Raw genomic sequence first — 22,736 nt, 5'->3', positions numbered from 1 at the left:
GTCCAACGCGGGCCACAAAAAACGCTTAACCTCCTCCCGTTTATTTTTCCTGTATTTTTCCCACAACCCACAACGCTCCCACCCCTCTCTCCCCACCTGAGTCTGAATCAGGATCTGATTGCGAGTCCTTAGCAGTATAATGCACTTTTTGTAAGCAACCGCATTTGACGCTCCTCTCCATTTCTTTGCAGGTCACAGCCACCGATGGCGATGTAGATAGACCAATAAATATTGTATATTTCCTGACTGGCCAGGGCATCGACCCGGATAATCCAGCGAATAGTAAATTCGATATAAATCGCACCACGGGCGACATTTTCGTGCTGAAGGTAAGTGCTCGCGTCCACCTTTCAACCTTTAGAACGCTTAAACAGATTCCAATTCCGTTGCGAGTCCAAGTCCCCTCGTAAAAATAGTCCCCTTCTCGTAATGAAAGCCAGTTAAAAATGTTCGGGCCACGGTGACAGAATGCCGCCCCTCTGGAATTTTCCGACAGCAAAGCGTGCAAATGGCGTGCAATGGCTAAAAAAAAAGGAAAAGCGAAAACAGGAAAATAACTTTTCGTTTGTGTTTCAACTGGGGGTACTCTCCATGAGCCCCAGGGGTCCGTTTGAGGGGGATTCGGCTTTGGCCGTTGCAATTGAGCCACCGTTTATGTACGCACAATGGCGCAGTTTATATTGTGTGACGAGTGAAAAGTCAAAAAAAGCCAAAAGCGGGACCCCCATGGGGGTCCACCGTGGATTTATGCGAGGTATCTCGGGTTCTCGGAATATATTTCATGCTCCAAAGACAGGGCCATAAATCCTAATAAAAAATTATTGATGGAAAAAAGGCCTATTATGGTTAATTAAGCGCCAGTCTACCTTAACAAGTTTCACCCTTTTTTAAACGGGAGTACTTGGAAACATGTTCAATATTTAACACTTTTTGTCGGCTCGCATCGTCGGCCATCCGCCATCCGCAATTGCGCGACTTTTGCAAATTGTAGAGCTTTCCACGCGGTTCGGTGGCGTATGATTAATTTAAAACTGTGTCAAACCGCACAATCACACAGACCATATACAAATACCAATGCACACTCGCTTATGGACACACACCGAAAAAAACAATGACATTTAGATGCAAAAAAGTGCCACCATTGGATGTCAGACACATAGACTACAATTAATTTCAGACAAAGTCCATAAAAACAAATGACTCAAAGTGGCGGAACGGAGTGGATGAGCGTTAGAGTTGGCAAAAATATAGGATATAAAATATTGTAAAAATATACTGAGCAAAAACCCTGCACCATTAGTTAATGAAAAGTCAAATTTAATTTTTACAAAGAGAGCTTTTCAAGCTAATACATATTTTAATAAAGGCTTCCGAAAGGGTTTGGATAAAAAACTATACAAAATCGAAAAGAGAACAAGATGAATATTTTGAAAACACATTTGCCAGCTCTAATGAAGAGTTGGTCCCCCAACTAACAAACTACCAACCTCAAAAGTCCCCCAATCCGATCTGGATTCTGCATGAAATGTTCAAATGTTGCTCCTGGCGGTTTGCTTTATTTGTTTTATTGTTGCTGGATAGGGCATTTTTGTTGATGTCGCTGATGCGATGGGGATAAAAGTGGCTGGGCCTGGGTCTGGGGCTGGGGCTGGAATGTTGGTACCCAAGGGGGCGTGACTGTGACAGCATGTGGCATTTGTGGTTTTGACGCTCTACAACCGACCGCATGTAAATGACGTTCGTCGTTCGTTATTGGTGCGCGGTTGCTCGCATAAAATTGAGTGTAAAATCGGGAAAGTCTGGAAAGGAAAAACTACGGGGTAATGTGTGTGTGGGAAATGAAAAAAAATCAAATAGTTGGGAGCTAAGAGAGCTTTTTTTTAGGTCGGAGTCGGCACGAGGATGCCGGCTGCCGAACGGCATTTAATTTGTAATTGCATCGCGTGTCACGTGGCCGGCAAACCAAATTTTTCCCCACTTAAATTGAGCGAACCGGAGCTTAAAAGTTTTTTTGCCGACAACTGAGTGATTTGCAAACGAATTGGTAATCCGGTTAGGAACCATCCACTTGGACAGAATGGGATTACCTTGTGGAGGTAAACTATAAAAGTTCTTACACCCACTGACATGGTTCTTCAAGCCAGAAATATCTTAAAGGCTGGCCTCTTTTACAAACACTCAATTATTCTGTTAGATAAAATAATTCTTAGACCAATACTTCGGCCACTTAGTTCGGCCTCTTTGGGGGTAAGGCATTCGCTCACTTCAATAAGACTACGGAATTAATTCATCGTAAAAGCAAAGTACTCCAGGCCGGAATCAACCACAAACACACAGAATATATTTCGTTTAGGTGTAGTCTCCTCATATTAGCTGAGCAAGCTGTGTTTAAGCCAATTTGAATACAAAGAGCACAGGTCTTAGGCCTAGTTAGACAAACAAATGTAACTGGCAGGACATTTCAATTCAAATGTTTTGATTTGGAAATGCAATTTCGTGTGAATAACTCATTTAATGATAAATCTAATAAGACAGACGTCTGTAAGCCATTGACCAAAGGGCTACCAATGTCCCAATCTCATAGGTATAACGCAATTTACAAAACCAACAAATATAACCAAGAGCAGAGATTATTAACCCTCTCGTTTGCAGCCCCTGGATCGAGATCAACCCAACGGGCGGCCACAATGGCGCTTCACTGTCTTCGCCCAGGATGAGGGTGGCGAGGGCCTGGTGGGCTACGCCGACATCCAGGTGAACCTGAAGGACATCAACGACAATGCGCCACAGTTCCCGCAGGGCATCTACTTCGGCAACGTCACCGAGAACGGCACCGCCGGCAGCTCGGTGATGACCATGTCCGCCGTGGACTACGACGATCCCAACGAGAGCACCAACGCCAAGCTAATCTACTCGATTGAGAAGAATGTCATCGAGGAGGAGACGGGGGCGCCCATCTTCGAAATCGAGCCGGAGACGGGTCTCATCAAAACGGCCGTCTGTTGTCTGGACAGGGAGCGCACCCCCGACTACTCCATCCAGGTGGTGGCCATGGACGGTGGTGGCCTCAAGGGTGAGTGAAACCGAATCGCCCCAGTCTGGGCTCCGATTCAATCAGGCAGATTGTTTGTCAAGCTTTGATCCCGGGAGGGAGCCTTTCCAAGAAATATGAGACGCCATGGCAATCAGTTTTCATTGGGGTTATCAGGTCGTCCACCCTGTTGTGGTTCGTTATTCATTTTATTCCAAGCAAATTATGGATTCGAGTTGTTGGAAAACATTCATTATGACCCCCATTTCTCCCAGTGTATATGTCTGTAATTGACGCCGTTCTGTTTGTCACAGGAACCGGCACCGCTTCGATTCGCGTCAAGGACCTCAACGACATGCCGCCGCAGTTTACCAAGGACGAATGGTTCACCGAAGTGGACGAAACGAACGGGACTTACATCCCAGAGACCCCCATCCTCACCGTCACCGTGCAGGATGAGGACGAGACCAACACATTCCAATACAAGGTGGTGCCGAACAGTGGCTTCGGCGCAGATAAGTTTGCGATGGTGCGGAACGCGGACGGCACAGGATCCCTGAAAATCATCCAGCCACTGGACTACGAAGACCCTCTGCAGAGCAGTGGCTTCCGGTTTCGCATCCAGGTGAACGACAAGGGCGACGACGTGGCCACTGGCAGCGACAAGTACCACGTGGCCTACTCCTGGGTGGTAGTGAAGCTGCGGGACATCAACGACAACGTGCCCAAGTTCGATCGCGAGCACATCGAGGTCTCCATCTACGAGGACACCAAGGTGGGCACCGTCCTGGAGCAGTTTCGCGCCACGGATGCCGATCAGGGGGGCCACTCCCGGGTCGCCTACAAAATAGTCCGTGCCACCAACCGCCGCCGCCAGTTCGCGATTAGCGACAAGGGGGCGGTCAGCATCCAAAGGCCCTTGGACAGGGAGACAGCCGACAGGCACCACATCCAAATCCTGGCCGTCGACGACGGAACTCCCGCCCGCACCGCCACTGCCACGCTGACGGTGATTGTGAAGGACGTGAACGACAATGCCCCGGAGTTTGCCCAGGATTACAGGCCCGTGCTGCCGGAAAACGTGTCTGGCAGGAAAATCGTGGAGATAACCGCCAAGGATGCCGATGATCGCCAGAGGGGCAACGGGGGTCCTTTCACCTTCCGCCTGGATCCTTTGGCCAGCGACGAAATCAGAGCTGGCTTTAAAGTGGAATACGATCGCAGTAAGTGTTTAACTTTAAAGACTAAACAGTTTTCTGAAATAAAGTAAAGCCTTTTATATATTAATGCATGCCGTTTAACAGCAAAAAAATGCTTATTAAAATATTAAAAGCTGCGTACAAGGTTAGGACAAATCGGTTTGCATAATTAATTATGGAAAAATGCTAAACGCTTAGTTAGCCAGAACATCTGTCAGGGAGGCTGGGCATAAAAAATGGCTAATGAGGAGTAATCGCCAACTCTTTGGCGCAATGAAACATTTTTAATGCGTTAGTTTGATTAAAAATTTATTCGATGAGATACGGGAGACCAATTTATACTAATTACGCATCTCATTTAAGTAATTATGCAAATTAATAGTGTGCGAATATCCGACTTAATTCTTTATTTATTTAGGCATACAGACTGAACGATTGTTTACAGCCGAATAATTAATTCGGCGTTTCAAAATCAATTATTTATTTTGGTAGCCAAATGCCGATGGTACAATGCCATCCAGAATCCAGACACTTGACACTTAAACACGTGCCAGGTCAGCAAAGCGATTGCAAAGAAAGAACCGACCACCAGCCGGGGGAGGCTGTGATAAAAACACATCAATGAGGTCGGTCGGACCCTAAACAGGGACAGAGGGCTTGTGCTCAAACACAAAACGAGAATCGAGAAAAATTGCCCTGAAATTCAAACTGGCAAAGCAGAAAAACAGAGGAGCCGGTCGAGAAAATTGAAAAACTCGCTGTCAATGTCAGCAACAGCATTCAAGTGTCACCTCAAATTTTCTTTCATTTGATCGATTTTATTGGGTTGCTCTTCAAACTTTTTTATCTTTTTGTTCGAGGTTTTTGTTTCAAATAACTCCCAACAAGGGCTTCACAAAAAATTTCCATTTTACAATCAGGGAACGGAGCGAGATGCACTGAAAGATATTCAATGGGGGCAGAGTAGCTAACGTGTCATTTGATGAAAAATGGAGAGCCTGGGTTTTTTTCGAGTGCTCTTTCGAGTCCTTTGGGCAAAACCATTAAAGGAAAACACCAAATCGCAAGGAAAACAAAAGACGTCCAGGCATGGTCAACTGCATCAACTGCGATGATGCCTCCAGGCATCAGATTCCCTCCATTTCAGGGCCTCCACTGTCTCTCTATGTCTGACTATCTCTGCCAGTGCCCCCCCAGTTGGTTTTACACTACACTTTTTTGTGTCGGTTGCCAACTTTGTGGCACTGTGGCACAAACAATGCTGATGATGCTGATTGTCTGAAACATAATTCAATCACCATTACTATGCAAACAGAGTTTGGTTTAGCGTTTGATTTCGACTTTGATTGTGTGGCGATTGCCTTGAACGAACGAACTAAATTGGGCGGAGTGGAGCAGATCCGGGCGAAACTTCGGTTTCGGTTTTCGAATTGTTTGATTTCAGCGATTTCTGTTTAGATGTGCAAATGCAGTTGAGGGACTATTCGGCAAATGGAAGGCTATTCGCACAATGTCCATATGGCCTGCATTTCGAGCATTTTAAAATGGAAAAGTTAATCCATTTTGGAGCCTGCCAATCACTTTCGTTAGATTTTTAACAGCATAGTGTATTCCTAGGGATAATCCTTTAATATTTTCTTACTACACCCTGAAACGATTTCCATTCCAGGAGGCGACAATGGCAATGGAGTGGCTATAGTTTCATCGCTCCGCCCCTTCGATCGCGAAATGAAAAAGTCCTATGCCATTCCCATCGAGATCAAGGACAACGGAGCTCCGGCCATGACCGGCACCAGCACCCTCACCGTGACCATTGGCGACGTAAACGACAACAAAATGCAGCCGGGCAGCAAGTCCGTATTGGTGTACAACTACCAGGGACAGTCACAGGATACGCCGATAGGTAGGGTCTACGTCAACGACCCGGACGACTGGGACGTGCCGGACAAGAAGTACTACTGGGAGGTGCAGGAGCACCAGAGGTTCAAGCTGGACACGGACACGGGCATGCTGACGATGAAGGCCGGCACCAGGAGGGGCCGCTACTCGCTGAAGTTCAAGGTCTACGATCGAGAGCACGGCCAGGAGGATATACCCTCGAACCTAAGCGTGACAGTGCGGGACATAACGGCAGAGGCTGTCCAGCAAGCCGGCTCCATGCGGCTGGCCCACATCACCGACGAGGACTTTGTCAGGACCTGGAATCCGGTTAAGAACCAGGTGGAACCCTCTAAGCTAGAGCGATTCCGGAACAAGCTGGCTGAGCTGTTGTACACCGACCGGGACAACGTGGACGTCTTCAGTGTCCAGCTGCGGGCGGAAACCCCCTATCCCCTCACAGACGTTCACTTTGCTGCTCGCTCCGCCACCCAGCAGCCCTACTTCAAGGCCGTCCGGCTGAACGGCGTGGTGCAGATGCACCGCGAGGAGATCGAGCAGGAGGTGGGCCTCAACATCACCATGGTCAACATCAACGAGTGTCTGCACGAGGGCCGCGGCAAGTGCGGATCCGGATCGTGCACTTCGCGAGTGGAGCTGGGCAAGAAGCCGTACACAGTCAGTGTGAACCGGACCGCCCTGGTGGGCGTTCGGCTGGAGATCAGCGCCCAGTGCGTGTGCCGGGCTAGGAACTTTACCGGCCAGGACCACAGCTGCAAGACCCACCTCTGCTACAACGGCGGCCGGTGCGTGGAGACCCGAAATGGCCCCAAGTGCGTGGCCTGTCCGGTGGGCTACAACGGACCCCGGTGCCAGCAGTCCACCCGCAGCTTCCGCGGCAACGGCTGGGCCTGGTATCCTCCCCTGCAGCTCTGCCAGGAGTCCCATCTCAGCCTGGAGTTCATCACGCGGGAGGCAGACGGCCTGATCCTCTACAACGGGCCGATTGTTCCACCAAAGCCCGGCGAAACGGTGATTAGTGACTTCATAGCCCTTGAAATGGAACAGGGCTACCCGAGGCTCCTGATAGATTTCGGATCCGGAACGCTGGAGCTGCGGGTGAAGACCAAAAAGACACTGGACGATGGCGTTTGGCACAGACTGGACATATTCTGGGACTCGGAGAATGTGCGTATGGTGGTGGACTTTTGTCGCACTGCCGTGGTTTCAGAACTGGAAGACGGCACCCCTCCGGAGTTCGACGACAACGCCTGCCAGGCACGCGGGCAGATCCCGCCTTTCGCCGAGTCCCTCAATCTGAACCAACCGCTCCAGCTGGGAGGCCTCTACCGGCAGCACTTCGACCAAACCCTCTACAACTGGCAATACGCCTTCAGCTCAAAAGGCTTCGACGGCTGCATTCGCAATGTGATCCACAACTCCGAGCACTACGACCTGGCCTTTCCGGCCCTGGCCCGGAACAGTTTCCCAGCCTGCCCGCAAACGGACGAGGTGTGCCTGAAAACGGAGCACACAGCCCGCTGCTGGGAGCACGGAAACTGCGTGGCTAGCCTGGTGCAGGCCAAGTGCCACTGCCAGCCGGGATGGATGGGCCCCGGGTGCAACGTGCCCACCATTCCCACCACCTTCAAGGCCCAGAGCTACGTGAAGTTCGCCCTCAGCTTCGAGCCAGACCGGTTCTCGACCCAACTGCAGCTGAGATTCCGCACCCGGGAGCAGGGCGGAGAGCTGTTCCGGGTCAGCGATCAGCATCATCGGGAATACGCCATCCTGGAGCTGCGGCGGGGCCACCTCCAGTTCCGCTACAACCTAAACTCGCTGCGGAATGATGAGCAGGTTCTGGGCCTGACCGCCGTCGCCGTAAACGACGGCCAGTGGCATGTGATTCGCATCAGCCGCTACGGCTCGGCCGCCCTCATGGAGCTCGACGGCGGGGAATCGAGGCGGTACAACGAGTCCTTCCATTACACCGGCCACCAGTGGCTGAGCATCGACAAGCAGGAGGGCGTCTATGCGGGCGGCAAGGCCGAATATACGGGCGTCAAGACCTTTGAGGTGCAGTCCGACTTCCAACGAAGCTGCTTGGACGACATCAGGTGAGGGCTAATCCTTTTTGGTTCTCCAGCCATGCCGTGTGTCTGGAAAAGTGCCATTTTATTCAGTAGCAAAGAGCATTCAAAACTCTTCCTCCCACGCCCAGCTATTCCCTCATAAGGACACCTCTTTGCGAGCACTCCGATTGTTGACAGTCATGCATAATTCCTGATTTTCCCTTTTTCCGGCTTGCAGGCTCGATGGCAAGCACCTCCCGCTGCCCCCCTCGATGAACGGGACTCAGTGGGGCCAGGCCACCATGGCCCGCAACCTGGAGCGCAACTGTCCCTCAAACAGGCCCTGCTCGAACGTCATCTGCCCAGATCCCTTTGACTGCGTCGACTTGTGGAACGAATACGAGTGCACGTAAGTAATCCAAAAAGTTCCTATGAGAACTTCAAGCATTTCAAACTAATTACCACTTTTTGGTGCCAGGTAAGAAATATTAAATTTTTATCTTAGAATTGTCAGACATTTTTCCATATCGGAATCCGGTATCCTTTCAGCGCCAGGGCCATTAGAGCAGAAGCCAAACGAGCGGGGTTTGACACACATTTTACTGCGAAGTTCTCCCCTGCCACTTTCCAGATGCAGGCGCACAGACAAAGCCAAACAGCAAATTGACTCCGAATGCAAAACAAATAATATCAATTGTCATGGCCTGTCTCCCTTCGCTCATGCAAAACCAGACACTGCACTCGGAGAAATCCTAGAACTAGTATTCTTTCCAATAGAGCATTCTTTTCAGAGAAGGATGACCCTTTTTGTCAGTGTCCCCATGTAGAAACGTATACATTTGCATAGCCCAGAATCTGGGGCACGACTCCTGATCCTAGAGCTTCTGCAACACCTCATCGATGATGGGTTGCCGTTCCATCGCCCGAGAGCAGAGCACATTTTCCACATCATTAGTTTTGCGGAGTGACTCCATTCGAAGAAGCGACGACAGCCACCCAGCAGCCAACAGCCAACAGCCAACATCCAGCAAGGACACCCAATCCGGCACTGCATCATGTCTGCTTTTTCTCGCATTTCCCCCATCTCGTGCTCCAGCGGATGTCCTAGGCACTCGCAGGAAAACTAAGCACCCCCAGCTGTGAGCTTCTCGCTCCATTTGCTTTCGGGAACAGAAACATCTGGGCCTGCTGCTTTCTAACACGTGTTCGCCTGGCTGGCTGGCCTTCTTGCGGTCTCTTTGCTGACGGCCTGGACCGGCTTTCTTCTGCTCTTTAAATAAATTTAAATAGTGGCACACGTTTCGCCTTCAGGTGGCGACGTGTCATAAATTATGCTTACTTTAGCCTCAATTTCGCTGCCAGTTGTGGGCAGCAGTTAACGCAGTGCCGCCCGCGTGTGGAATTTGTGTCACTCAGCCAGGACACTAAGATCCTGCACGCGGAGGAGGAGCTGTTCTCAATTGGAATACGAAATGACTTCAATTTAAATGTGTAACTTGTGGCAAAGACGAGATCCGCTCCGCAGTGCTTAAAGCTTTAATTTTCACACCATTCGAGTGTCCAGGGATATAGATCCATCTCACCGCAACTTTACGCCCTCGCAGCTCGGGCAGAGTCATGGGGGAATTATCCTATCCCTCGTTTGTAGAACTTTCTCGAAATATAAAAAAAGTTTGTGGCTTTGCTAGGAAAAACACGCTACTCCTAACTACCCTTCACATAGAATGTATTTTTTAATGAAATTCCTTTTTTACAAAAAGTTTTTCACATTTGTTTTGAATATTAGGATGGAAGAAGGTTTATTTGGACCTTTGTTATTATTTTAAGAGCATATTATTCATGGTCGACAGGCTACTTATTCATGAGTGCAAAATATACAAAAATAAATATATGTTTTTCATTTTCTAATCTTTGTTTTTCCTTCGAGTGTAACCAAACAATATTTTTGGCGGAATACACATTTTTGGTCCTGCCATAATCGCCTCTGAATTTCTAATTCCATTGCAGTTGCAGCGAGGGTCGCATCATGTCCTCGGACACCAAGGGCTGTGTGGACCGGAACGAGTGCCTGGAGCTGCCCTGCCTGAACGGGGCCACCTGCATCAATCTGGAGCCGAGGCTCCGGTATCGGTGCATCTGCCCGGAGGGCTATTGGGGCGAGAACTGCGAGCTGGTCCAGGAGGGACAGCGCCTCAAGCTGAGCATGGGCGCCCTGGGGGCCATATTCGTCTGCCTCATTATCATACTGAGTAAGTACCGAATGCCACGCCTCCGCTACCGCCCCTCTAAGCTGCCCCAAAGAATGCCCCATTCATGTGTGACAATTAAGCGGCTTAAGCGGCAACAAGCTTCCCCCATCCGCTTACATTTACTCTCCGCCCGGAGTTTTTCTCCGGTCTCTGTTTTTCCACATTAATGCAATTTTCTGGCAGCTCCTCGCAAACGCCGCCACTGACATCTGTTTGGACAGCGGCGAGAGTGTGGGGCCCTGCGAAAAAATAAAACAAGTCGGAGTGAAGGGTCATCGTGGGAGACCGGTGTATTTTCAGTAAAATAAAGCGGCAACAAATTCGTCGCTTTTTACAACACTTTTTTGCGCCCGGTCAGGGGCAATTTGTTGGATTATCTGAACAAAAAAGTGCCAGAACAACATTTACATGGAGGCTAATTAAACTGGGAGGTTGGGGGAAAGATGAATAAATTTCCTTAACGTTGTTGCCTCGAATCCTAGTTTATTTAGGAAACCCATTGAAGCTTTGTTACATTTTTAAATGAAATCTGACCTTTAAAGCGCTGAAAGTTTTGGTAAATAAATGTAGGACCTTGGTTGAGTAAATTAAAAAGGTTTTTCAATTAACAAACTCTTCTCTGAAAAATCCACATATTTTTAAAAATTTTTAAACGAAAGACATTTTAATTCGATGCCTAAGCCAATTTGGGGCACTTTTATGGCTTTGGAAAAAAGCGTAGAAAATGGAATAAAATTTGGGCAAAATTCTGGGCACTTAATGGATTTTCGTTACGAGTGTTAAGTGGCTTTGGCCATTTGGTTATTTAGCCTCTTCCCTTCCCGCCAGCCCGCCAACCGATGCAAATGCGTTTTCACTCTCACGCACTGTGCGCGACAATCTATTTTCGATTCGCCGGGCTCGTCTGGGATTTGAAAGGATTTTCAATTAGCGTAACATTTTCGCTGCTGTTCAGATTTATTTTACATACATTCCAGGGCTTTGCCAGATTGCCACCGACTGCCCCACTCGCCCCTTTCTATGGCCAATTTAATTTAGGCCATATTTAAAAGTGACGCTGATTTATCCAGCCTTTGAAATTCGGTTTTGGGAGGCAGCTTTAACGAGGTCTTGAGTCTGGGGCGAACAGAGGCCTGTTGTTCTAAGGGATCCTTGAGCTAATTAGTCGCTGCTGAGGCAGATAATTACGCAGTTGGCCGCGGGGCGAAAAGACTGAAGAACAGCGACTGGAAGTGGCCATAAAACCGCTAAACCGCAAAATAGGCGCAATAAATAAACGGCGAGCCGCCGCGCACAAAAATACTTTCATCATTGTCGTCCTTTTTTATGATGTGAAAATATCTGCAGGAACCGAAACATAAAATCTGACAACGCCAGTACAGATTCCCGACGGCTGGTTTTCGCTTCGTGTTGATCTGCCTTAAAGTGGCAACGCCAACTACAACGGCAACAGGAACAAAAACAAACTAAATAATTATCTAACATTATTTACAGTCGACGCTTTTTCATGTCCTGTCTCGGTCCTGGTGCTCGTCCTGTGTAATCTGTGAATCGCTGAACTGTACTTTAGCATAAAGTTTCAAGTGGAGCAACTAAAGAGGACCTCCACCCCACTGCCTCCTTTTGGTACACTCCCTTGATGAGCTGACCTGGTCAGCAAGTCCTGGCCGGCAACAAGATATTGCTCGGGTCCTTGCCAGTATAGTAAAGTGCAAACAAAGGCCGTTAAAGAGCTTTCGGTTCAGCTTTTGTCCATCTTACAGGATATTTTTGCCTTTGTTTTAGCAAGTTTTTATGTAGGTTACTAGATTTTCTTCCAGCCTCACCCCTGTTTGCTGTTTTTGGACTTGGACTGGTTCTTGCTTTTGGTTTATTTTCCTAGGAGGTAATGTTGATTAAAGGTTGATGAATGAACAGATGGCCATGACCGGCTTGGCAAAATATTGTTCAGTTTATCCCTGACGTAAGTAAGCCTTTAACATCTATCTGGCCGGCAGAGCCAGAGAGCATTTTAAATGCAAATGAAACAATTTTCCTGATTTTTTAAGCCAATAACTAGCTTTTGTTTTTGCTGGACTTTGGGCACGTAAAGCCAAAAATTGTTTCAAATAACTTTTCCCAGGCTGGCAATTTTTATTTTCGTTGTTAAGGCACGTCTCTCGACTAACTACATTTCTGGCTTCGACTTTAAGTTGAAAATTGAATTATTTGGTAATTTTTGAGATCCAATGTAATTAAAGCTCAATTATTTATCCTTATAGTTTAGAAAACTGTGCGATTAAAACTATATCATAATTTTTATGTACTTTATTGCTGATAAAAGTTGAGAAACAGATTTGGCTTTTTAGGCGAATTATCGGAGATTGCTGTTGGGTGGCTCTGGGCGGGGATTGTCCATTAATAGGAAAACTTGTGCGGCAAGATAATTTAGAAACTTTGGTAGCTCTTTTCTGCGGAGAGAGACAAATTTAATGCAGTTCTTGCCATCGCCAGGAGCTGGCAATGAACTATTTTTGGTTCGGTTGCGGGTTTCGGGTTTTGTGTCTTGCCTCTGTTGCAACTTTATGCTGTAATTGTTGCATTAAACTTTGTAGCTCCCGAGACGAAGGCAGCGTCACTAGGAAAAAGCATCAGTCCTGTCAAGAAAACAAAAGTTTTGAGAATAAAATTCTTACTATACTGGCGTAGATTTTTTTCGAGTGCTGGCAGGACACTGCGCTTCCAACATTGACAGTCATAGTCATTTGGCAACTAAGCGGATTACGAGCAGGCCAAAATCATTCGCATCCCAAATGCACATTTCAACTGTCTCCAAGTCGTCCTGCCACGAGGACTTGTTAAGCTCCGTGTCCTTCTGCGTTTCTGCGTTTGCCATTTTACTTTAGTTTGCTTAAGTAGCATAAAGTTATTAATAAGTTTCTCTCCACTCAGCCACTTGCAACATATTCCGGGCAAATTCTTCGGTTCTGTTTGTCGTGTAAACATGACCCCTCCGTCCAGAAGAAACAAAAACTGCAAACTACTCGGGAGGACTACTCGAGTAAGACTCTGGCGCAGGCTTGCATTTTATCATCTGCGCTCCAGTTGACAGGAATATTAACTTGGCCCGGCACTGTGGGGTTAAGCAAACAGCTAAGTAAAAATAATTAAAACTCTGTCTTGGCTTTTCCAAAATGACATGCCAGCCAAGAATGTTTCTCCGAGACTTTCAGCCAGCCGCTTCTTTGGTTGGTTTTTAATGCAGCAGCACTTCTTCTGGGCTAAGCGGATTCATTAGTTGCAATAACTGCCAACTGGCTCTCCCAAGGACGGAGAAAAAAGGTCATTTATAAAGAATCTACGAGATTCACAATCCAGTTTTTTAGCTTGTGACTGTATTTATCTACTGGGACAGGGTATTCGAATGATTTCTCCTTCCTGGATTTTCCATAATTTAACTTTAATTTTCAAAAGATCCACTTCCACTGTGGAAGGGCTGGCGCTTTTCTTTTTTCCCTTTTAACAATATGCGTGGAAACGTGAAAGCGGCAAGAGAAAAACATTTTTCCTACATTTAATTACCTTCATTAAACGTAAATGGAGTTGTTGTTATGGCTTTGACAGTTAACAGACAAGCCAGACACTCCATTGCCGCTTTACTGCAAATTTGTTTCGGAATTTTTGCCCTCTTTTTAGTAGAAAAAAGTACACCAGGATAATGAGTCCAGGCTGGAGAGAATTTAAACAAACATAACCCCATTAATAAGACAACTAATTTAATGTCCGATTCTGCTCATTTCAGTACTAGCCCTGATTTTTGTGCTATACAGCCGGAAACGCAAGACAACTAAAAAGAAGAAGCGCTCCGGACCCGAAAAGGATGTCCGCGAGACAGTCATAAGCTACGAGGACGAGGGCGGCGGTGAGGATGACATGACGGCCTTTGACATTACGCCACTGCAAATACCAATCAGCGCCCAGGGAGGACCTCCGGACATCGCCGCCTGCAAGATGCCCATAATCTGTGAGTAAACAACCGGCGAGTGCCAGAGCTTGGCCAAGTAATTGGCGTCTGTTTGCCCCCAGATCCCGTGATGACGCTGCTGCCACCTGGCCAGGAGCTGAACGTGGCCTACCTGATGGAGGAGCGCAAGCAGCGCATCGACAAGGATCCCAACGCCCCGCCCTTCGACGACCTGCGCAACTTTACCTTCGAGGGCAGTGGCAGCATCGCCGAGTCGCTTAGTTCGCTGGCATCCGGTGGGTGTTTCAATTAAATTATAAAACATGTTCACTGTTCTGATGCATTGAATTTATTATTTTGCTGACATAGATTAGCAATACTAATTCTACTCTGGTAATCATCTAATCGCACTCTTTCCTCTCCCATTCCAGGCACTGATGATGAGAATCAAGACTTTAACTATCTACAGAACTGGGGTCCACGTTTCAATGCCCTGGCCGCCATGTACGTGCACGATAAGGCGAAAGCCAAGCAGCTCCCATTGGACGGCGGCGGAGGAGCTGGAACATCATCATCGTCGCCGCCTCTCGGAGGAGTCGGAGGCGCCGGAGGAGTGAATCCGGTGGACAGCAGTGGCAGTGTCCTGGCAGTTGTGGCCACCGGCAGTGGGGCAGGTCCTGGCGGTGGCGGAGGCGGAGGCGGTGTCAGTGGGATAATGTCGCCGCCTGATGTCGGAAAAGTTGTATTATAAAAATAAATAGTTAAGATGTGTAGTTAAAAATGATGTTTCAGCTGTAAGCTCGATGGCACATGCCGAATTTTCAGACACCCCCACGCCCGGAGCGGGGTTTCGGGTATTTGTGTGTCTGGTTAGGGTTAATTATGTGTACATGTGGCTATCTGTGGAATTTAAGACTAAGGTTTAAGGTTTTAGGTGTTCTCTCATACATAAGATAATTGAGTGTTTCAAATACGAATGGGTTCTCGAAGTAATAATCCATAGCCTCCCGCCAAGGGACACTGTTTCTGTGCCATTTCAGTTTCTTTTCATAAGCCATTAATCAAATAAATAAAAAGTGTTAAAAAGTATAGTTTCTATAACTTCTATGCAGACTTCTGGCATTCGAAATCTAACTTGGACGTTTCTTTAAGTCTTTCCCTGTCTTTGGAAATTATTGAATTCACATTAAACTGAACCAACTGAGAAATCAATGAATAACTCTTAAAACAAAGAATAGATATACTTATAAATTACATTAAGCGTTCCAGAATGGAAAAAGAGTTTATAAAACTTGCTACATACTAGTTAAAGACCCTGTATAAATACGGCATTAACTCTCTAGCACGTAAGTTCTACGCAACTAAACCGAAATTTTCCCCAGACCCCAGTCACCGCTCCTCGAAAACGCGGGGACCGAAAATGTTGAACGTTGCAACTTTTGTGCGGCGGCACCGACAGGGGAACGTGTCCGATTGCCACCGACCAGGTGGCACCTGGAAACCGAGCCTGAGAGCTGCCACCGAACCCACGCTGCCACAAAAGTTTGCAGAGCAAAGTAGAAATTTAATAAGAGGAAAAAAATCATAACTAACTTTGGTGAAATTTAAAACTAAACGGGCGAAGCGGAATGGCGGATTTGGTGCAAACTCAACTGTAACATAATTTTGTAAATAATAAATTCTGTAATTAAATGATTGATCTTCACTATTAAGGTAAATCAAAACCAAAAAACAGAAAAATAATAAAAATCTTTGAAAACAACTAATAGACTAATTGCGTAAAATAAAACATATACCGAAACCGATAATGAAAACGAAATCTAAACCAAATTCGAGTGTTGATCAAACCAAATTCATATTTCTGCATTTACTAGCAACTACACAACCAGTACAGAAAATGAAATATTAATATTAATACTGTATTATGAGTCATACACGAAGGGTTATTACATTTACGTTAGTTAAAGGACAATTTGTTAGTAGTTAGCCTCTAAGCATACTTTTTTAAAAATCAATAAAGCCCATACAAAAAAAAGAACAAAAACTGAATCGGATTTGGGAGAAACGCATTTCCATGCAAATGCCCGCATAGCATATTTTTTACGATTTCTGGGTGGCTGCCAATCCGGCAATCCGCTTGTTGACACTGCCTAATGATCCTTGCTCCCGCTCCCATCGACTCCCTCCCGACCATCCCCACCTTCCGGCCAGACACTCCGGCGTTTGGAGCCGTAAACGCGCCGTTAAGACCCGACAAAGGTGTCCGAGTGGCAGCCGCAGCAGGGAGGCCACTTTGAGCGCCTCCTGCTAAGTGAAACGGAGCGTCCTGGCAGCCAGGCAGCATGGCATCCTAACAGACTGGCAGTCAGGCAGCCAGGAATTCAACGGAGCGTTTGACAGGCCAACATGCATTGCCTCTTACGCAAGGCAAAAACTGTCGGCGGGTTGGATGGTGGGGCAATTGGTGGACAATTTTTTCTAGGCCGTAAAAAATGCTGAGCAGTGACCTTTGAAATTTTTCGGTTTAGGTTGTTTAGCCCCCACTTCTGTGGACTTTTCCCGCGCATAATAAACGAGACAGCTTTGAGCTATCGATATGAAATATAGTCACCAGCCATCAATTTATCCTCCCAGCTCCCAGACACTCTGGATTTATGGTTTTTATTTCAGAGAAGGAGGGAGTGAACTCTTTGGTAAGTTGAAAGTCGTGTGAAATTTTAAACTACAGCTTCCAAGCTCCTCAGATACCCTGTTTAAGGCAAAACTTAATTCAAATCTCGCACTTCGTTGGAGTCAATAGTTGCCCATCTTCCCCCGAAACCCCAATCCGTATTGAATAGTTTCCAAGACGAGGCAACTCTGGCGAGTAGTTAATTAGTGGGATTAACACGGAGATTCTCAAAGTTGCCCAGAGCATCCGACGGGAGGCACCAACTCCCCAACCCATCCACTTTCCAGACATAAATACAAGTTGGCTTAGATGTAAACAGAAATTATAGGCAACGAGGCGTATGCGTAATATTATGGCTCCAGGGCAAAGCCGAGTCAAGTACAAAAGCTGGCCAGAAAGTAAATTAATAAGCCCACGTTAGTTTAATAACCGGGCTGCGATAAATAAATTTCCATAAAGCGGCCGAAATTACAGTATCGGTTTTTTAAATTTCATGGTTTTCATAAAATTATTCAATGTTTTTCATAAATATGCAAATATTGGCACTGCGTAACGAGACGGAAATGCAGATGCAATATTTGGAGACCGCTCGCATTCAGCAGACCATCCAGATTTTATGCTAATTACATTGATTCTCACCCGATTTGGAAGCCGAGCCCGCCGAGCCCTCCTTTCTCCGAATAACCTGCTTTGTCCTGCGAGATAAATTATTAAAAGTCATGCAATTTGTTTAATTATTTTGCCCGCAATTCGTTTCGCTGTATTTTTAGCCTAATGTTTATGGATTAGCTTTTCGTTCCACGCACCGTCGGATTTTGCATCCAGCCCCCGGATCCGATTTACGTGGCTCTGAAATTTTAATTTCCATTCGGAGACCATTACTTAACGCAAATAGGCAACATTAGCCAGGATGTGCTGTTGTTTTTTAGTCGATTTGAGAGTTTGAGAAAATGCACTAAAGGTAAATGGCCAGCGAAAATGACAGGCAAAAACGAGGAAAACATTATAATTAACTTCCCAGACTAAATTGGCCGAAATTTTGAATAAATTATCGCATTACCATCAAGCTTAATTACGTGTTTGGATATTTCCATTACAAAGGTTAAAGGTGGCAGATACTATGGAATATAATCCGAAATTCTGCTTCATGATAATTAGTATTTAGAATTAAACAAATTAAGAGTTTTAATTAATTTAACATTTAATTTTAACTTAATTTTACACAATTTGTTAAGCAACAACGGTAGATGGCGTAAAATGCTTGTGGCGCCATCTATTAGTTGTGTTATAATCAAAAAGCGCCATCTATGTAACAAGTAAAGTACTTGTGTGCTAAAAAGTGTGTACACACCATTGAATAAATTTGAATTCAAAATGAATCGTTATTTTATAATAATTTAATTATAAGAATAAATGCTATTAAATAAATTTTAAATTTTATTAAATAGTTTTTGCATTATCTCGCACAGATTAGAAAAGATGACTTGTATGTCCAATTCTAACCCTGGATCAACAAATTACCTTAACATTGACACCCCAGCCGCCAAATGCTAATCAAGCCACTCCATTCAACAAAACAATTGTTAAAGAAGCGAGAAAAAAGCAATTCTCACGCCCATACGGGCCGCCAAATAAAAGCTCCGGATTCGGATCGAGTAGTTAGCTCCCCGTGGAGCTGCCCTCCTAGCCACTAAGCTGCTAATTCGAAACAACCGAAGAGCGGCTGGGGAGCAGGAGGGCCGAAGATGGACCACACGGTGGGCACAGCAATCAATCATACAATTAATAATTCAACGGGCCAGGTAGGAGACGGAAGAATGCCTGGCGGAGCTGTCCAAACTACCAGAAAACCCGAAAACATCGAAATAAATACGTTTAATCAATGGGAAATTAAATTTAATTAGCTTGGCCCAGAGAGTTTTGGCCAACTGCTGGGTGAGAAGAAGACGAACCAGATTGACAGCGAAATGTTAGCTGGTTATTGCTGTATTTCCAGTTAAATAAATTAATTTAAATTAGTTAATGTCACTAGCGTTGACAGCAGAAATTTTAAAAACTATAAAGCATAAGAGTTCAGGGATAACCGAATAAATTCTACTCTAGCTGGGCATTTATTAAATAAAACTTACTTATTAAAATTTGTATAGCTTTTTTATAATTTATTAAACCCTTTCCAGCTCAAAACTGTCGAGTTTTTAACTCGATTTTAATGACAAACGGCGTTAATATCAGACCAAATAGAATGGGGAACGAGAACTTACTGCCAGCGGGCATATGCTGCGTTCCATATTTAATTAATGATGTTTTTCATCAACGCACAATTTGTTAGTTATTAAAATAGACAGGACTAACAAGCAGTCGGCAAAAAATGATGTTTGTAGTTAATTTTAATAAATTTCAACACATTTTTTCAGCGTTATGCACGCCCAGGCCCAAAAATCAATAATGAACTGCCGCAAAGTGGAGGCTGTGGAGGCCACGGTTTTGGCCGGGCTTCGTTCTGGATGAAGTGTTTTAGCCAGTTCTGCTTGTCGTTGACCTTTGGCAAATGACCGCCGCGGCGGTTGTTGCTGTTTTCGCTTGACGTTAGTGCTTTGAGCCAAGCCGATATTAAATGTTTTCATTGGATTGAGTTTTGGAGCCTTGAATTATAATCCTTTAAAGAGTTTTTTAAGAAAAGTCTGTGAGTAACACTTCTATCTTCCCAGCTCATGCGACAACTTAAGTGGATACTGTCCAATATTTTCACCTAGTTGTTATAACTTTTTCCCAATCAAACCTCCCCGGCGGACCTCCTTCTACTTTTGGCCATTTGTCTCGGAAAAATGAAGGATACCCGCACCCTGCATCCTTCTGCCTCCCCTGGCCACGCCTAAATACCCTTTTAATTCTTGCTGTTGTTGGCCAGATGCTCCTGCGTTGGCCAAAAACTTTTGCAACTGACACTTTTATCGTGCTCGTGGCCAAAATGCAGGCAAAACCATTTTAAATTTGATACACTTGCAGGGGGCATTCTTATTTTTTCCTAAAATGTGCAACTCTAGACTTATTTTAATTTCCATTCTATGAAATTGGACAGTTCTAAATCACTTCTGAATCAGAGAATTAGTAAGAACGTTTGCGAAAAATTAAATCCAAGATCTAGATTTTGGAAAATCAAAAACAATGTTCCAATTTTTTCTCTTTTTGCAATGGTAAAATGTGTATAACTCGGCTAATAATTGAAAGATTTAGAAATGTTATACCTTCCCGATCTAACATTTTTGAGTAGTTTCGTTCTCATTCAAAAACTGCCATAAAAAATTTCGACCCATTTTTCGCAATTTTTCAAAGGGGTAACATCATGATTTTTGCTAAAAATCGATAAAATTTTTGTTACCCATATTTTTATGCAGATTGAAAGAGATTAAAATCCGTATTCAAAAATGGTACATTATTCCTAAATCGGTTAGAAAATGACTGAGTTATGGCCTCCCAAAAGTGGACCAAATGCCATCTTTCCATTTTCATCTTGACCAGAATCGTTTTTAATAAAAAGCTAGGGGCCTTCCATTTTCACATAATGAAGTGATCTTCTCTAGAATATATTTCAAAATGTCCATTACACGATACTACTATAACTACCATTATAATGATCCCAAAATTTACCTGTTAAGGTATATAAGCTTCGACTTTGCCCTAAGTTGGCTTTTCTCTCTGTTTTCTCTTTATACATTTTTTGTTGGATGTTTTGTGACAAAAGTTTTCTGTTTGGAAGAGGACGCGTCCGTTTTAATGAATGACGAACCGAAAAGGCACTGAAAAATGTCCTCTCGTTTGAAATATGTGTTCAAATTCAAAACTAAACTATAATATCATTATGGACATACACTCTTGAGCAATACATATTGGACTAAGCATTAATAAAAACAATATTTAGGGCTCACACATACCATTTTCTCTCTGTGCTTGGCCCCAAAACGGTCTAAGTGACTGACTGACAAGATTCCCGGGACCGAACCACATTGGATCCCTCTGGTTTACGGTCTGAAGCGGAACTGTCCGTAACACACCTTACGCACGTCTTGCCAACTAATTTCTCTGCGCTTCTCAACTTTCTCGCCATGGTTTTAGACCAAGTTTCGGGCCCTGCCAGAAGTTTATTAACTGTCCCTCGAGCTCCACTCCCCGTCGCCATTGGATGCTCCTCATAACCGCGATTCTAAACGGCTCTCATTCACATTAAGTATGGGATTCCAAAGGCATGGGCCGGCGTGGAAGTGGCAGCGGCAGAGGCAACTTGGGAGCACTTTGAGAAGCGTGGCATTGTTTCTGCGGTCTCCTATGTTGCTGCCAAGTTGGTTGGTGTTTGCGGTTTTAAATGTTTGTACTGCTGTCTACGATGTTGTGCTGCTGAATCTGGAGGAAATACTTTATTACTTTTATCTGAAATATTAATCACTTAGCAGTGCTTACCCTCTCATGTAGTTGTTTTATCCTCGGAATTGGCCTTGTTTTCGGCTGTTGTAGATGGTACACCTTGCATTTCTATTTGGGGCAACTATACTTTAAGAAAAGGCTCCCCAACTTTTGCTCCATCACTTCTTTTCTCTCCTCGTGGACCTTATCATCATTGCCCCAAATGGGTGTTACCTGTTAAGTGCGTTTACCACGTGCTGCATTTCGTGGTTTTATGAGTTTTTTCGGCTTGCTCGTTGGCATGCTTTGGAAACCGGTCTTTAAACACGCCCATGAGCTCATCCTTATTTTAAAGCCAATGTATTTTCATTGTTTTAATAAAAAAACGTGCGGCCTTTAAAAAATTAATTAAATACGAGGCAGTTTAGTAAGAAATTTCGCTGAAGGAACAAAAGAATTTAGAGGATAATAAAACTTTAAAAGGGAACATTGTGTTTTTGCTGTAGTCTTTCAATTATATTGCTTATGTATATTATAAAGGCTTAATGGAGCTTAAAAGCTATGGCTTCTTCCGGACGCTCGTAAGGATGATCCCGACAAGATGTGTGAATGAGTTATGTAGTTAGGTTGACGCCGATCATACTGATAACTGAGTTGGGAAATCCTGTCCAGCATCGGGTTGACCTTTTTTACAAGCAGAGTAAGCTGTGGACTCAAATTTCTTTGTAATTTTTTACCAAATACACTCAATGTGAAAAAATACCTGGACAAAAAACAATTGAAAGTATCCAGAAAGAATAGATGCTGCTGGCGCTCCAAGGTTCCATGGTTAGCCTTAAATCTCATAGATTGTTTTCCGACTTCGGACCAATTAAATTGAAAATGGGGTAAGTACCTAACTATTTAATTAAAAGTAAAAAACGGCCATTGAAATAAAAGCTTTACGCCAAAAATGCCGGTGTTGATAAAACACACAAACAGTGTTGGTAAACTGCAAAAGTTTCTGCTCACATGGTGCACTCAGTTTTAACTTTAAAGTTTTAATTCCTATAGAATTCGATAAACTGAAGTTTATTAATTCTGCTCATTTGTGCTCTAAATGTGTAAACTAGTTGTTAACTATGTTCTACTTTCTTTATTCTAATTTGAAGATCACTAAGTTTTCAGTCTTCTAAAGTTTTGGTAAAAGGTGATATATGTAAATTCTCCAGTTTCACATGTGTATAATGGCATCGGGTTCCAGCTTTTAAGTTTAAATAAAACATTTAAAGCTTATTATTATGTTAACGACAGTT

General features: G+C 44.8%; 1 protein-coding gene and 1 long non-coding RNA gene across 5 annotated transcripts in view; one reads left to right on the top strand and one right to left on the bottom strand.

The window, feature by feature from the left end:
• LOC6497901 (putative neural-cadherin 2) overlaps positions 1-16,400 on the top strand; it is a 114,230-nt gene extending 97,830 nt beyond the window's left edge. For all 4 annotated transcript variants that reach the window (XM_044716399.1, XM_001961649.4, XM_014906388.3 and 1 more), the window contains 9 exons: positions 192-329; positions 2,653-3,073; positions 3,346-4,254; positions 5,900-8,225; positions 8,419-8,589; positions 10,188-10,429; positions 14,211-14,432; positions 14,495-14,668; positions 14,804-16,400. In XM_044716399.1, the coding sequence (XP_044572334.1) occupies positions 192-329; positions 2,653-3,073; positions 3,346-4,254; positions 5,900-8,225; positions 8,419-8,589; positions 10,188-10,429; positions 14,211-14,432; positions 14,495-14,668; positions 14,804-15,123 (4,923 nt within the window). In that variant the 3' untranslated portion in view covers positions 15,124-16,400. The remainder of the gene's footprint in view (positions 1-191; positions 330-2,652; positions 3,074-3,345; positions 4,255-5,899; positions 8,226-8,418; positions 8,590-10,187; positions 10,430-14,210; positions 14,433-14,494; positions 14,669-14,803) is intronic.
• LOC26515543 lies at positions 14,969-22,442 on the bottom strand. Its single transcript, XR_001408576.3, has 4 exons — positions 22,205-22,442; positions 21,499-22,146; positions 20,976-21,441; positions 14,969-15,097 (listed from the first exon to the last, which is right to left on the bottom strand). It is a non-coding gene; the product is annotated as an uncharacterized LOC26515543 (long non-coding RNA).
• Positions 22,443-22,736: the final 294 nt, after the last annotated feature.

This window comes from Drosophila ananassae, chromosome 3R (assembly GCF_017639315.1).
Source record: "Drosophila ananassae strain 14024-0371.13 chromosome 3R, ASM1763931v2, whole genome shotgun sequence".
Lineage (NCBI taxonomy): Eukaryota > Metazoa > Arthropoda > Insecta > Diptera > Drosophilidae > Drosophila > Drosophila ananassae.
This window is presented reverse-complemented; position numbering and strand designations above follow the sequence as displayed.